This window comes from Carcharodon carcharias, chromosome 9 (genome assembly GCF_017639515.1).
Source record: "Carcharodon carcharias isolate sCarCar2 chromosome 9, sCarCar2.pri, whole genome shotgun sequence".
NCBI lineage: Eukaryota > Metazoa > Chordata > Chondrichthyes > Lamniformes > Lamnidae > Carcharodon > Carcharodon carcharias.
In genome coordinates, this window is record NC_054475.1 from 90,408,843 (window position 1) to 90,424,221 (window position 15,379).

Below are 15,379 nucleotides of genomic sequence, written 5' to 3' on the forward strand. Positions count from 1 at the left end.
TGCAGCTGCTCCCACTCAACCCCGCCCAACGACCAGAAAATCCTGGCCCAGGACTTCTGCCAGGCAAAACCAACTGAAATAACCTTCCTTAGGAAGTGATTTACTGGACTCTGGGCTCAAGTAAAAAATAATTCTTTTCTTTTTTCCTGTGGTCTTTGCCCTGTACCTCTTTCTTTCCCTTATCCCTCTTTTATTGTGTGAATGTACTAGGGTTACGGAGTGACCGCCCTCCTGGTGTTTTGAGCGTGTGTAAAATAAACTAACCCTCTGATTTTACTGTAACTTGAGTTTGCTGTGGCATCATTAATAGAGGATTGGATCACTCCAAAACTGAGAAGTTGGGGATAAACACTCATAAAGGGGGTAAAACACCTTTCTGTCTATGGACGGGTGGTGAAAGGAGAAATCAGGGCTGTTTAAACTAAACCCCTCCTGTCCATAACAACTCATTTCTAACTTATAAATCAAAAATGTAAAATTGCCACAACTGGGGCAGAATTTTCCACTCGTCGGTGGGCGTGCGCCCAACCCAAACAAGTGTAAAATGACGTGTGATGATGTCGGATGAACGTCCCAACGTCATTGCACACTTGCGCAATATTTCGGTCGGCGGGCACACATGGGAGTCGGCAGCGTGCCTACTGACAATTAAGCCTATTAAGGTCATTAAAGTAATAATTAAATTCACTTTGTCACTGCCTGTCCTACTTTACAGTTGGCAGGCAGGTGAAAAGGCCAAGCGGCCTTTGGATATTTTAAGAAACCTCATCCATGGGCAGGATGAGGTTTCCAGCAGCAAATGAAAATTAAATAAAAATGTTTAAATATCATTCATAACATGATGTTGTGGTATTCTTGCTGGACTGGTGAGCCAGAGATCCAGGGTACTGCTCTGGGGACCCGGGTTTGAATCCTGCCACAGCAGCTAACCATGAAACCATTGCCGATTGTTGTAAGAACCTATCTGGTTCAGGAATGTCCTTTAGGGAAGGAAATCTGCTGTGGTTAACTCTTAAATGTCCTCTGAAATAGCCTAGCAAGCTAATAGTTGTAACAAACTGCTACAAAAAGTCTCAAAAAAGGAATGAAACTGGACAGACCACCTGGCATCGACCTAGGCACCAGAAACGACAATGGCAATCTCAGCCCTGCAAAGTCCTCCTTACCAACATCTGGGGGCAACAACTAGTGCCAAAATTGGGAGAGCTGTCTCAGACTAGTCAAGCTACAGCCTGACATAGTCATCCTCACGGAATCATACCCTACAGATAATGTCCCAGACACCACCATCACCATCCCTGGGTATGTCCTGTCCCACTGGCAGGACAGCCCTAGAAGAGGTGGCGGCACAGTGGTATACAGTCGGGAGGGAGTTGCCCTGGAAGTCCTCAACATGGATTCCGGACCCTATGATGTCTCATGGCATCAGGTTAAACACAGGCAAGGAAACCCCCTGCTGATTACCATGTACCACCCTCGTTCAGCTGATGAATCAGTGCTCCTCTATGTTGAACACCACTTGGAGGAAGCACTGAGGGTGGTAAGGATGCAGAATGTATTCTGGGTGGGGGACTTCAATGTCCATCATCAAGAGTGGCATGGTAGCACCACTACTGACTGAGCTGGCCGAGTTCTAAATGATATAGCTGCTAGACTGGGTCTGCGGCAGGTGGTGAGGGAATCAACAAGAGGGAAAAACATATTTGACCTCATCCTCCTGCCGCAGATGTCCATGACAGTATCAGTGGAAGTGACCACTGCACAGTCATTATGGAGACAAAGTCCCGTCTTCACATTAAGGATACTCTCCATTGTGTTGTGTGGCACTACCACCATGCTAAATGGGCTAGATTTCAAATACTTCTAGCAACTCAAGACTATGCATCCATGAGGCACTGTGGGCCATCAGCAGCAGAATTGTACTTGAACACAATCTGTAACCTCATGGCCCAGCATATCCCCTACTCTACCATTACCATCAAGCCAGATTCAATGAAGAGTGCAGAAACGCATGCCAGGAGCAGCACCAGGCATACCTAAAAATGAGGTGTCAACCTGGTGAAGCTATAACACAGGACTACTTGCATGCCAAACAGCATAAACAGCAAATGATAGACAGTGATAAGCGATCCCACAACCAATGGATCAGATCTAAGCTCTGCAGTCCTGTCACATCCAGTTGTGAATGGTGGTGGACAATTAAACAACTCACTGGAGGAAGAGGTACACAAATATCCCCATCCTCAATGAAGGAGGAGCCGAGCACATCAGTGCAAAAGATAAGGCTGAAGTATTTGCTACAGTCTTCAATCAGATGTGACAACAGGATGATCCATCTAGCCCTCCTGCGTAGGTTCCCAGCTTTGCAAATGCCAGTCTTCAGCCCATTCGATTTACTCCATGTGATATCAAGAAATGGTTGAAGGCACTAAATACCGCAAAGGCTATGGGCCCTGACAATATTCCGGCAATAGTACTGAAGACTTGTGCTCCAGAACTTGCCACACCCCTAGCCAAGCTGTTTCAGTGCAGCTACAACACTGGCATCTACCCGGCTACGTGTAAAATTGCCCAGGTACGTCCTGTACACAAAAAGCAGGACAAATCCAATCTGGCCAATTACGACCCCATCAGTCTACTCTCCATCATCAGTAAAGTAATGGAAGGGGTCATCAACAGTGCTATCAAGTGGCACTTGATTAGCAATAACCTGCTCACTGATGCCCAGTTTGGGCTCTGCCAAGACCACTCAGCTCCTGACCTCATTACAGCCTTGGTTCAAACATGGACAAAAGAGCTGAACTCCTGAGATGAAGTGAGAGTGACTGCCCTTGACATCAAGGCCACATTTGGCAGAGTGTGGCATCAAGGAGCCCGAGCAAAACTAGAGTCAGTTAGAATCAGGGGGAAAACTCTCCACTGGTTGGAGTCATACCTAGCAAAAAGGAAGATGGTTGTGGTTGCTGGTGGTCAGTCTTCTCAGTTCCAGGACATCACCGCAGGAATTCCTCAGGGTAGTGCCCTTGGCCCAACTATCTTCAGCTGCTTCATCAATGACTGTCCTTCCATCATAAAGTCAGAAGTGGGGATGTTCGCTGATGATTGCACCATTCATGACTCCTCAGATACTGGAGCAGTCCATGTCCAAATACAGCAAGACCTGGACAATATCCAGGCTTGGGATGACGAGTGGCAAGTAACATTCGCACTACACAAGTGTCAGGCAATGACCATCTCCAACAAGAGAGAATCCAGCCATCGCCCCTTGATGTTCAATGGCATTACCATCACTGAATCCCCCACTATCAACATCCTGGGGGTTACCATTGACCAGAAACTGAACTGGACTAGCATATAAATACTGTGGCTACAAGACCAGGTCAGAGGTTAGGAATTGTACGGTGAGTAACCCACCTCCTGACTCCCCAAAGTCTGTCCACCATCTACAAGGCACAAGTCAGGAGTGTAATAGAATGCTCCACACTTACATGGATGAGTGCAGCTCCCACAACACTCAAGAAGCCAGACACCATCCAGAACAAAGTAGCCCGCCTGATTCTACAAACATGCACTCCCTCCAACACCGATGAACAGTAGCAGCAGTGTATACCATGTACAAGATGCATTGCAGGAATTCACCAAGGCTCCTTAGACAGTGCCTTCTAAACCCACACCCAATACCACCTAGAAAGACAAGGGCAGCAGGTAGATGGGAACACCACCACTTTGCAGTTCCCCTCCAAGCCACTCACCATCCTGACTTGAAAATATATTGCCGTTCCTTCATTGTCGCTGGGTCAAATCCTGGAATTCCCTCCTAACAGCACTGCGGGTGTACCTACACCAAATGGACTGCAGTGGTTCAAGAAGGCAGCTCACTACCACCTTCTCAAGGGCTGTTAGGGATGGGCAATAAATGCTGGCCCAGCCAATGAAGCTCATATCCCATGAATCAATAAAAAACAATACCTGCTCATGAGAGGACATGTTTTTAACATTTTAAAATTCTTACTTTATAATTTTCAAATATCTGCATCTCCCTGAGGTACCTCAAGGAGCTTTTCCAGCATGCATCCGCAAACTTCCACGCTCGCACTCCTCCCCCCCCCCCCTCCCACACAGGCAATGCTGAACGCTGCCACGCCCGTTTCACACTTAGCGGCTCTTAATTGGCCCTCCAGCATGAAAACGCAGTCAGGCTCCGATCGAGGGTGGCGGTTGCTTCTGCGGCTGCTTCTGCTCGCCTCTGCCTAGCGCACCCGATAAGGCCAAAATTCTGCCCCTGGATTCCCAAATAGCCACATGCTTCTCATGGTTTATATATTGGCCAACACTGCCCTTGCAATACAATATAAATCCCTAAAGTGCAAGTTTTATATTCTACAACGTCTATTATTTTCAACCATACGCTTGTTAACTCAAGGTAGCCATCCAGAGGCTAAGGCAGTTGTGGCCTGTGTGTGTGGTCACACTGGCTGCCTGTTTCTCTTCTGTGGCTATGTCTGTGCCTGGGTGACCCTGCAGAAGGAGCAGACAGTGCCTGCTGTTACACATGAGGGCTTTCACAAACAGTTGGCACAACGGAGACTGCAGTGCATAGTTGATACAGAAAATATTATGATTTAATTTGCTCAATTCTTTCTTCTTTGCTATGATTTGGGTGTTTATATCCTTCTAAAAAATGGGCACTTTTGTTGGATTTCTTTTGTAAGAACATAAGAAATTGGAGCAGGAGTAGGTCATTCAGCCCAGTAAGCCTGCTTCATCTTTCACTAAGATCATAACTGATCTGATTGTGGCCTCAATTCCACTTTACCACTTGCCTCCCCTAACTCTTCACTCCGTCTAACTCAGCCTTATATATATTCAATGACCCAGCCTTTACTACTCTCTGGGGTAAAGAATTCCAAAGATTAATAACCCTCCTGACAGAAGAAATTCTTCCTCATCTTTGTTCCAAATGGGAGACCTCTTACTTTGAAACTGTGTCCCTTCATTTAGCTTGGTGACATTGAGGGCCACTCAGTGCCTCTAAGGGTTCGGTTAAGAGTCAGATTCGTCGACTACAATCTAAGAATACCAATATAAAGCAATCTTTATTACAGTCTGGATTCGTGCTCTTTCTTCAAGACTGCTCAGTTAACTGAAAGCCAGCAGAAACCGTATTTTGTGGTGGTGCAGCTGCTGTTTGATTGCAACACAGGCACAACACGCATGTCGTTTTAAAAAAACGGGACATATGGTGTCCCCTGGCTCCTTGTCCCCAGGCTGCAACCTTGTTCTTTTTCAGGGTAGATATCCCAGCACAGGGTGCGAGCAGCAAAGTTGATGCCTGGGTCCCCAGTGCAGGTACAGTGAGGTTGAGCTTTGCAGTGGCGTCACTGCAGACACACACAAGAGAGAGCAGCGCGACCTGGCAACCAAATAGGAGAGCCGGGTCACTGCTGCCCAATCCAACTATGGGTTTGTTGGATAAATTAGCCGTTTGGCTGAGGATGAAGCGTAGGGACGTGAATGTCCTTTGCTTGGGGCTGGATAACAGCGGGAAGAGCACAATCATCAACCGCTTGAAGCCTGCCAGTGTGAGTACGGAAGATAACGTGGCGATTAATCCCCTCATTCATGCATTATAAATACATCCTGTCCCGCCCCGTCAAGGGCGCGTAGTTTATCCTTCCCCATATATAATTGAAACCTCCTCTTTACACAACGAACATTCAATTGACTTTGCTGCAGTCTGACGTTATGTATATTCCAATAAAATTTCAGGAATCGAATACGTCTGACAACTTAAAACCTTTTTAGTTAAGTGGCTGGCAATGTTACACAACTCCATTTTAGATAAAGAATCGAAGCATCCAAACTGTGTGTGTCTCGCTTTGGAGCATCTCTTTTAAAAAAATTGCCTGGCCGTGCAATGGCAGACAGGCGCGAACCTTCCCCCTCCCCCCTTTGTTTTCATGAGGCCCATTGCAGAGCACTTATGAAAAGAGCTGAAAAGTTGTGGAAACCCACTATCTGTCCCCGCTCCCCTTTCCCATCTGGCGTCACAATTCCCCACCCTTCTTTCTGTCTAGTGATCTTCAAGCCATTATAATAACTTACTTTCCTTCTAGTCTGTTGATAATTTAGATTTACAGACCCTTTTTCAATATTGGGAAGCCTTCAGAGGACTGGTAAATTTCCCCTGCTGTCTACTCAGATAAATAACTGCCAGGTTCCCACAGCAGCCACCACCTCCTGGTGGAATCACTCATAATGTGGGTGGAGTCTGACAGCTGGTATGTGCCTTTGGGACAGGGTTGCTCGCAATTTCAAAACAGAAACAGAAATACCTGGAAAAACTCAGCAGGTCTGGCAGCATCGGCGGCTGAGAGCACAGTTGACGTTTCGAGTCCTCATGACCCTTCAACAGAACTAAGTAAAAATAGGAAAGGGGTGAAATATAAGCTGGTTTAAGTGGGGAGGTGGGGTGGGGGGGGGTGCGGGGTGGGTGGGAATTAGTTGTTGGGACAAGCAGCCAGTAATAGGTGGAGATAACCAAAAGCTGTCACAGACAAAAGAACAAAGAGGTGTTGAAAGTGGTGATATTATCTAAAAGAATGTGCTAATTAAGAGTAGAAGACAAGACAGATAAGGTACAGATAGCTCTAGTGGGGGTGGGGGAATACTAAAAGGTAGAAATAAACAATGGGTGGAAATACATTTAAAAATAATGGAAATAGGTGGGAAAAAATCCTTATAAATTATTGGAAAAAACAAAAAGGAGGAGGAAGAAACGGGAAGGGGGAGTGGGGATGGAGGAGAGAGTTCAAGATCTAAAATTGTTGAACTCAATATTCAGTCCGGAAGGCTGTAAAGTGCCTAGTCGGAAGATGAGGTGCTGTTCCTCCAGTTTCTGTTGAGCTTCACTGGAACAATGCAGCAAGCCAAGGACAGACATGTGAGCAAGAGAGCAGGGTGGAGTGTTGAAATGGCAAGCGACAGGAAGGTCTGGGTAATGCTTGCGGACAGACCAAAGGTGTTCTGCAAAGCGGTCACCCAGTCTGCGTTTGGTCTCTCCAATGTAGAGGAAACCGCAATGGGAGCAACGAATGCAGTAGACTAAGCTGAAGGAAGTGCAAGTGAAAAGCTGCTTCACTTGAAAGGAATGTTTGGGTCCTTTGTCGGTGAGGAGAGAGGAAGTAAAGGGGCAGGTGTTGCATCTTCTACGGTCGCATGGGAGGGTGCCATGGGAGGGGGTTGAGGAGTAGGGGCTAATGGAGGAGTGGACCAGGATGTCACGGAGGAAACGATCCCTATGGAATGCTGCCGGGGGAGTGAAGGGATTTTCAGCTTTGGCCTTTGAGAGCCAAGGCCAATCAGTGGCTCCAGGGTATCTTTCTTTTGTTCCCACACCTCCTTCGCAGCTCTCAGTAAACCAACTTATATTTCACCTCTCTTCTATTTTTACTTAGTTCTATTGAAGAGTCATACGGACTCGAAACGCTAACTGTGTTCCTCTCCACAGATGCTGCCAGACCTGCTGAGTTTTTCCAGGTATTTTTATTTTTGTTTTGGATTTCCAGCATCTGTAGTTTTTTGCTTTTATATTAAAGTAAAATGAGTGTTAGTCATGAAAAGTACTCTTCTCTGGGGGAAAGTCTGCTTGTATAAGCTGACCTGATTTGGAGTTCTTGAATTGAGTCCTAATTGAGGCGGGACTGCAAGAAACAAATGCTAGTTACTCCTTATGACAGAGTGGAAAACACAGCCAGTGCTTTTTCTAAAAATTCCCAAGATCTCACTAGCAGGCTTGTTTCTTCTGGTGGAAGGGTAAAACAATGGAGCTTTGAATAGAGCTGCGAGGTCTACAGGGCTTTGGTAGTATTGAGGAGGCACAGGAGAATGTGACCCAAAATACTTGGCTTGTTCTCAATTGATTGTTCAGAATGTTCAGAACCTGGTGGTGGTGGGGCATGGGGGGGTGGTGGTTGTTGTTGTTGGAGGAGTTGGCTTTTAATTGCAAAATTGTCAATCGTGTTGCTGACTGTATGATAAATTTAAACAAATTCAGCAAAATCAGGTAGTTTTCATTGACTGGAAGGCTGAATCCTTACTTTCTCACTGTTTTCTATCATGCCATAGGCATTGACTTTTTCTTTCCCTCTGCTTGTTTCCACTTTTAGTCTGTTGTGTTCACTGGCCCTCTGTTTATTTTTTCACTATCTGTTTCTCTTGGAAGTCTCTTCCTGTCTGCCTCTTCCACACGTGCTGCTTCTGGATTTTTGGTTTACTTCTGTTGCCCTCCTTGATCATAAGACCATAAGAGTAGGAAGGAATAGGTTATTCGGCCCATTGTGACTGCTCCATCATAGGATCATGGCTGATCTGATTTTGGCCTCAATGGCACTTTCTTGCCCTTCCTCCGTGACTCTTGACTCCATCATCACTCAATAATCTGTCTAATTCAACCTTGAATATATTCAATGACCCAGTCTCCACTGCTCTCTGTGGAAGAGAATTCCAAAAGCTAACAACCCATTGAGAGGAGAAATTCCTCCTCCTTTCCTTCCTAATTCGGATACTCCTTATCTTTAAATTGTGCCCCCTAGTTCTAGATTCCTGCAAGCACAATCCTTTATGTTTCAATAAGATCACCTTTCATTCTTCTAAACTCTGATGAGTATAGGCTGAACCTTTCCTCATAAGACAACTCCTTCATTCCAGGAATCAACCTAGTGAACCTACTCTGAACTGCTTCCAAATAATTATATTCTTCCTTAAATAAGGAGACCAAAGCTGCACACACTACTCCAGGTGCAGTCTCACCAGTGCCCTATACAGTTGTAGTAAGACTTCCTTAGTTTTATACTCCATCCCACTTGCAATAAAGGCCAACATTCCATTTACCATCCTGGTTACTTGCTGTACCTGCAACAAGGACACCAAGAACCCTCTATATGGCAGCATTCTGCAGTCTGTCTCTAATTAACTATTTTTTAAATTCTTTCCACAGGGTGCGAGTGTCGTTGGCTAGGTCAACATTTATTGCCCATATCCAATCGTCCTTGAGAAGATGGTGGTGTGCCACCTTCTTGAAATGCTGCAGGCCTTGTGGTGTAGGAAGTGGGTTCCATGATTTTGACCACTGACAGTGAAGGAACGGTGATATAGTTCCAAGTGAGGATGGGGTGAGGGTTGGAGGAGAACTTGCAGGTGGTGGTGTTCTCATGCATCTGCTGCACTTGTCCTTTGAGGTGGTAGCGGTTGTGGGTTTGTCAAAGTTTGGTAAATTGCTGCAGTGCATCTTGTAGATGTCACACAGTGCTGCCACTGTGTATCAGCGGAAGAGGGACTGAATGTTCAGGGTGATGGATGAGGTGCCAATCAAATGGGCTATTTTTTCCTGGATGGTGTCAAGCTTCTTGAGTGCCGTTGGAGCTACACTCAGCCAGGAAAGTGGAGAGTATTCCATCGCACTCCTGATTTGAACCTTGTAGATGGTGGACAGACTTTAGGGAGTCAGGAAGTGAGTTACTCATGGCAGAATTCCTAGCCTCTGACCAGCTCTTGTAGTCACAGCATTTAAATGGCAGGTCCAGTTCAGTTTCTGGTCAATGGTAACCCCCAAGATGTTGATAGAGTGAGATTCAGCGATGGTAATGCCATTGAATGTGAAGGGGAAACGGTTAGATCCACTCTTGTTGGAGGTGTCATTGCACAGCACATGTGTGGCATGAATGTTACTTGCCATTTGACAGCCCAAGCCTTAATGTTTTCCAGGTCTTGTTGTATATGTTCTGAGGAGCTGTGAATGGTGCTGAAAACTGCACAAATTCAGTGACCTTATGATGGAAGGAAGGTCATTTCTGAAGCAGCTGAAGATGGCTGGGCAGTGGTGATTAATCTCCAAAAACCACAACCATCTTCCTTTGTGCTAGGTATGACTCCAGCCATTGGAGAGTTTTCCCCCTGATTCCCAATGAGTCCAGTTTTGCTCAGGCTCCTTGATGCCACGCTTAATCAAATGATGTCTTGATGACAAAGGACAGTTACTCTCACCTCACTTCTGGAGTTCAGCTTATTTGTCTATGTTTGAACCAAGGCTGTAAGGACGTCAGGAGCTGTGTAGACCTGACAATACCTAAACTGAACATCAGTGAGCAGGGTATTGCTGAGTAAATGTCACTTGATAGCACTGTTGATGACCCTTTCCATCACTTTGCTGATGATCAAGAGTTGACTGATGGCATAGTAATTGGCCTGGTTGGATTTGTCCTGTTTTTTGTGGACAGGACGTACCTAGGCAATTTCCCACATTGCTGGGTCGATGCCAGTGTTGTAGCTGTACTGGAACAGCTTGGCTAGGGGTGCAGCTAATCCTGGAGCACAATTCTTCAGTGCTATTACCGGAATGTTGTCAGGGCCCATAGCCTTTGCAGTATCCAGTGCCTTCAGCCATTTCTTGATATCACGTGGAGTGAATTGAATTGGTTGAAGACTGGCATCTGTGATGCTGGGGAACTCTGCTTCTCTGTTCCTCCTGTCAAAGTGGACAACCTCACATTTTTCCAAATCATACTCCGTCTACCAAATTTTTGCCCACTCACATAACCTTTCTATATTCTTTTTCCGATTCTTTGTATCCTCCTCAGAATTTGCTTTTCTGCCTATCTTTGTACCATCAGCAAATTTGGTTGCAATACAGGTGTCCCTTCATTCAAGCTGTTAATATAATTTGTAACTACTTGAGGTCTCAGCATTGATCCCTGTAGCACACCATTCATTACAGTTTGCTAACCTGAAAATATCCTGACTCTTTGTTTCCTGTTAGTTAGCTAATCCCCTCTCCATGCTAATATAATCACCACCAAGACCATGGGCACTTCTCTTGTGCAGTAACCTTTTACATGGAACATTATCAAATGCCTTTTGGAAATCTAAATACACACCTATGTGTTCCACTTTGTCCAACCTTCTTGTTACATCCTTAAAGAGCTCTATTAAATTTGCCAGATACAATTTTCCCTTCACAGAACCATATTGACTCTGCCTAACTATTATGATATTCTAAATGTCCTACTACTACCTCCTTAATAATAGATTCTAGCATAAGAGAAGAGGGTACAGTAAGATTTCCAGAGAAGGGGATCATGAAAGAGGATGCAAGGATCTGAATGAATCCTGTGGAGGGTTGTGAAAGTACTTAGTGGGTGATCATAGTGTCTGGAAGCAGTAGGAAAGGTCTCTTCTAAAGAGTAGGAACTGGATGTCAGGATATAGCAGCACCAAAATAAATATTTTGATATTTTGGCACAGATTTAATGTGATTGGTAGCAGGATTAAAGGGGACCTGAGGAAAAATGTCTTCACCCAGAGGGAAGCGGTTATTTGCAATTCACTACCTGGTTTGGTGATGGAGGCAGAAACCCTCAACTCGTTTAAGAGACACCTGGATCTGCACCTAAAGTGCTGTAACCTGCAAGGCTAAGGAGCAGGTTCTGGAAGGTAGGATTAAAATGGGCAGCTAGTGTTTGTTAAATTTTTATTACTTTTTCATTTCAGCTGGTGCAGACACGATGGGCTGGAAAGCCTCTTTCTGTGCTGTAACTTTTCTATGGTTCTATAATATTGTTTTAAAAGGTGGATGGATCATCACATGCTTCTAGGAGTAAAATGTAGAGATCCCCTGCACAGACCTGTAGCTCCTACTTACAGCATGCTAAGATGCATGTTATCTGCGATTCTTCAGCTTGATTTAATGGCTTCTAAGCCTGCCAATGTTCTCCTAACTGGCCAGTTGTTGCTATCCCTTTCCTCATGCAGTTACCTGTGTAGCTTTGGCTTGTATTCTTATGTATCAATGCAAAATTTTAAAATTTTTTTTAAAAGAAAACATTTCATTGTATTTGACACTGTGCTATTCATTTTTCTTTCAGTACCATATTAGGAGGGGATTCATTCACTACTTCATTGTTGGTTTGTTGCCTACGTTGACAACACCGCATTTATTGTCCACCTCACATTGCCCTTAAGGTGGCAGTAAGCTGCTTTCTTGACCCTCTGCAGACTGTATAGTACTCCCACGGTGCTGTAAGGTAGGAAGTTATCAGAATTTTGACCCAGTTACCATGGAGGAATAGTCATATATCTCCATGTCAGGATGATATGTGACTTGGAGTGGAACTTGGTGCCATGTAGGAGCCTTGGTGAGTTGCAGCAGTGCGTCCTGTAGATATTACACACTTCAGTCAAGGTACATCAGTGATGAAGGGAGGAGATGCATATAGTAGTGGGTGACCTGCCGATCCTAAAGTGCAGTGCCCTGAATTGGACACAATATTCCAGGTGAGGTCAAATAAGTTTTATAAAGGTTAATTATAACCTTCTTAGTTTTGTACTCTATTCCTCTATTTATAAAGCCCTGATCCCATATGCCTTTTTAACCACTTTCTCATCCTGCCCTGTCATCTTCAAAGATTAGTGCATATATCCTTCTCAATCTCTTTATTCCTGAAGCACCTTTAAAATTCTGCCTTTTACTTCTTATATTTTGCCTCTCCTCATTCTTTTGCACTTCTCTGCATCAAATTTCATCTGCCATATGTTCACCATCACACAAGCCTGTCTATATTCTCTTGAAGCCTTTCACTGTTCTCCTCACAGTCTACTTCCAGGTTTTGTATCATCTGAAAATTTTGAAATTGTGTCTTGTACATCCAAGTCCAAGTCAATATATATCGAGAAAAACAATGGTCCTCGAATCAACTCCTGGGGAACACCGCTGTATACTTTCCTCCAGTCCGAGAAACAAATGTCCACACTACTCTCAGTACCTTGTTTTTCAGCCAACTTTGGAGCATGCTGGCACTGTCCCTTTTATTCCATGGGCTTCACTTTGCTGGCAAGCCTATTATGTGTCACTTTATCAAACACCTTTTGGAAGTCCATACATATCACATCAACTGCCTTACCCTCATTCAACACTCTCTTTTACCTCATTAAAAAGCTCAATCAGGTTAGTTAAACACATTATACCTCTACAAATCCATGCTATCTTTCCTTCATTTATCTATCCTTGCCTAAGTGACTATTAATTTTGTCCTGTGATTATTGTTTCTAAAATCTTTCCCATCACTGAGGTTAAACTGACTGGTTTACTGGGTTTATTCTTACACTCTTTTTTGAACAAAGCTCTAACATTTTGCAATTCTCCAGTCCTCTGGCACCACCCTTGGAACTATGAAGGATTGGAAGATATGGCCAGTGCCTCCACAATTTCCACTCTTACTTACCTTAGCATCCTCAAATGCATCCCTTCTGGTCCTGCTGACTTATCAACATTAAGTACAGCCAATCTTTTTAGTCCATCCTCTTTATTGATTTTTAGCCTTTTCAGCATTTCAGCTATCTCTTTCATTATGATTTTGGCAGTATCCTCTTCCTTGGTAAGAACAAATGCAAAGTACTCACTTGGTACCTCAACCATGCCCTTTTTCACTAGTTGTAAGTCTCCTTTTTGGTTGCTAATTGGCACCATCATTCCTCATACTACCCGCCTGCTATTTATATACACATAGAAGACTGTTGGATTTCTTTTGATGTCAGCTACCAGTCGCTCCTCATACTCTCTCATTGTTCCCCTTATTTCCGTTTTCACTTGCCCTCTGAACTTTCTGTATTCAGCCTGGTTCTCATTTATATAATCAAGTTAACATCTGCATCCTTATCTGCTTCATCTTACACTCTATTTCTTTCTTATCCAGGGAGCTCTGGTTCTGTTTGCCCTACCTTTCTTTCTCATGGCAATGTACCTTGATTGTAGCCAAACCATCTCCTATTTAGTTGCAGCCCAATGTTCGATTACAGTTTTGCCTGAGAAGTCTTCCTGTAATTGTCTAGAATTTTGGTGACACCACATCTAGTGTACTAAGTACAGTTTTGGTCTCCTTACCCAAGGAAGGATATAACAGCCTCGAAGATAGTCCAACCAAGGTTCATTAGATTGATTCCTAGGATGAGAAAATTGCATTTTGAGGAGAAATTGAGTAGGCTGGGGCTCTATTCCTTGGAATTTTGATGAATGAGAGGTGGTCTCGTGGAAACGTATCAAGCTCTTAAAGGGCTTCTTAGGGCAGATGCTGTTTCCCCTGGCCTTTTGTGTTTGGAACTAGGGCTCACAGACTTAGAAATTTCATTGCCAATTTAGGACAGAGATGAGGAAAAATTTCTTCACTCATAGGATTAGGATCTTTGGAATTCTTTACCCTTAAAACCGTGGATGCTTAGCTGTTAAATATGTTCAAGACAGATATCAATAGGTTTTTGAATACTTAGGGAATTAAGGTATATGGGGATAGTGGAGGAAGGTGGAATTGAGGTAGATCAGCCATGGTTGTGTTGAATGGGAGAACAGGCTTGAATGGCCTAATGGCATACTCCTGCTCCTTATGTTTTTATTTTCTTAAAAGTCATTCAGATGAAGATAAAATACTGCTAACAATTGCCTGTCAAAAACCTATAAACTTTACTAAGATGTGTCTTTTGTTGATAAATTCATATCATTCCAAACATTGGTGAAGGAGAAAGATCGTAAATTTTCACATTGAATGGCAGTATGCATTTAAATAAATATACATGTGAAATACATTTGCTTGTATTCTATGTAAGAAGAGTTCTACTAAAATCAGTGCGTGTTGCTAAAATGCACCCCATACCTGGGGCTTCTACTGGACAACAGTGATGCAAAGAATGTGGTTGCATTCTTAAGCTATACTGAGATAAAATCAATCAATTAATCAAACGAAGTGCTTTAAATTTCCATATGATTATGGTTGCATTAGACTATTTGCAGATGACTGTGGTCTACGCATCAGGGAAAACTCAAAATCATATAAATTGCTTGCCAGATGAGCTTCTGGAATTGCAGAAATGGCAGGACCAATAGAAGATGGTATTCAATGCCAAAAAATACTACGTTATGTGCATCACCAACAAATAGGGTTCACCAACAGATTGCTGTAAATGCTGTAATCAAATTCTTCAGCGTACTTGGAGGTTCACCTTCGAAACATTCTTCAATGGGGATTTTACATTCAGCAGATAATATCCAAAGCAAACAGGGCTTTTGGATTTCTGAGGAGGAATCTTTGGTATCGCAACAAAAATATTAGAGTTGCAGTTTATCAAACTTGTTTGTACAGTCTTGGATTATGCAAGCTGTGTGGGGGATCCTCATATGGCTAGAGACATAAATAAGATGGAAGCAATTCAAACATGCATGATTCTGCATGAATCAGTATGGGAAATACACTAGTGTCACATCCTTGATCAAAGATTTAGAATGGGAATCACTACAGCAAAGAGGGAGAAAAGGAAAACAAAAACAGAATTACCT

General features: G+C 43.7%; 1 protein-coding gene across 1 annotated transcript in view; it reads left to right on the forward strand.

Annotated features, from left to right (window-relative positions):
• The first annotated feature begins 5,459 nt into the window (after positions 1 to 5,459).
• Positions 5,460 to 15,379, forward strand: part of LOC121282443 (ADP-ribosylation factor-like protein 6) — a 53,001-nt gene continuing 43,081 nt past the window's right edge. The window contains exon 1 of the mRNA XM_041196150.1: positions 5,460 to 5,582. Coding sequence (XP_041052084.1) covers positions 5,460 to 5,582 — 123 coding nt within the window. The remainder of the gene's footprint in view (positions 5,583 to 15,379) is intronic.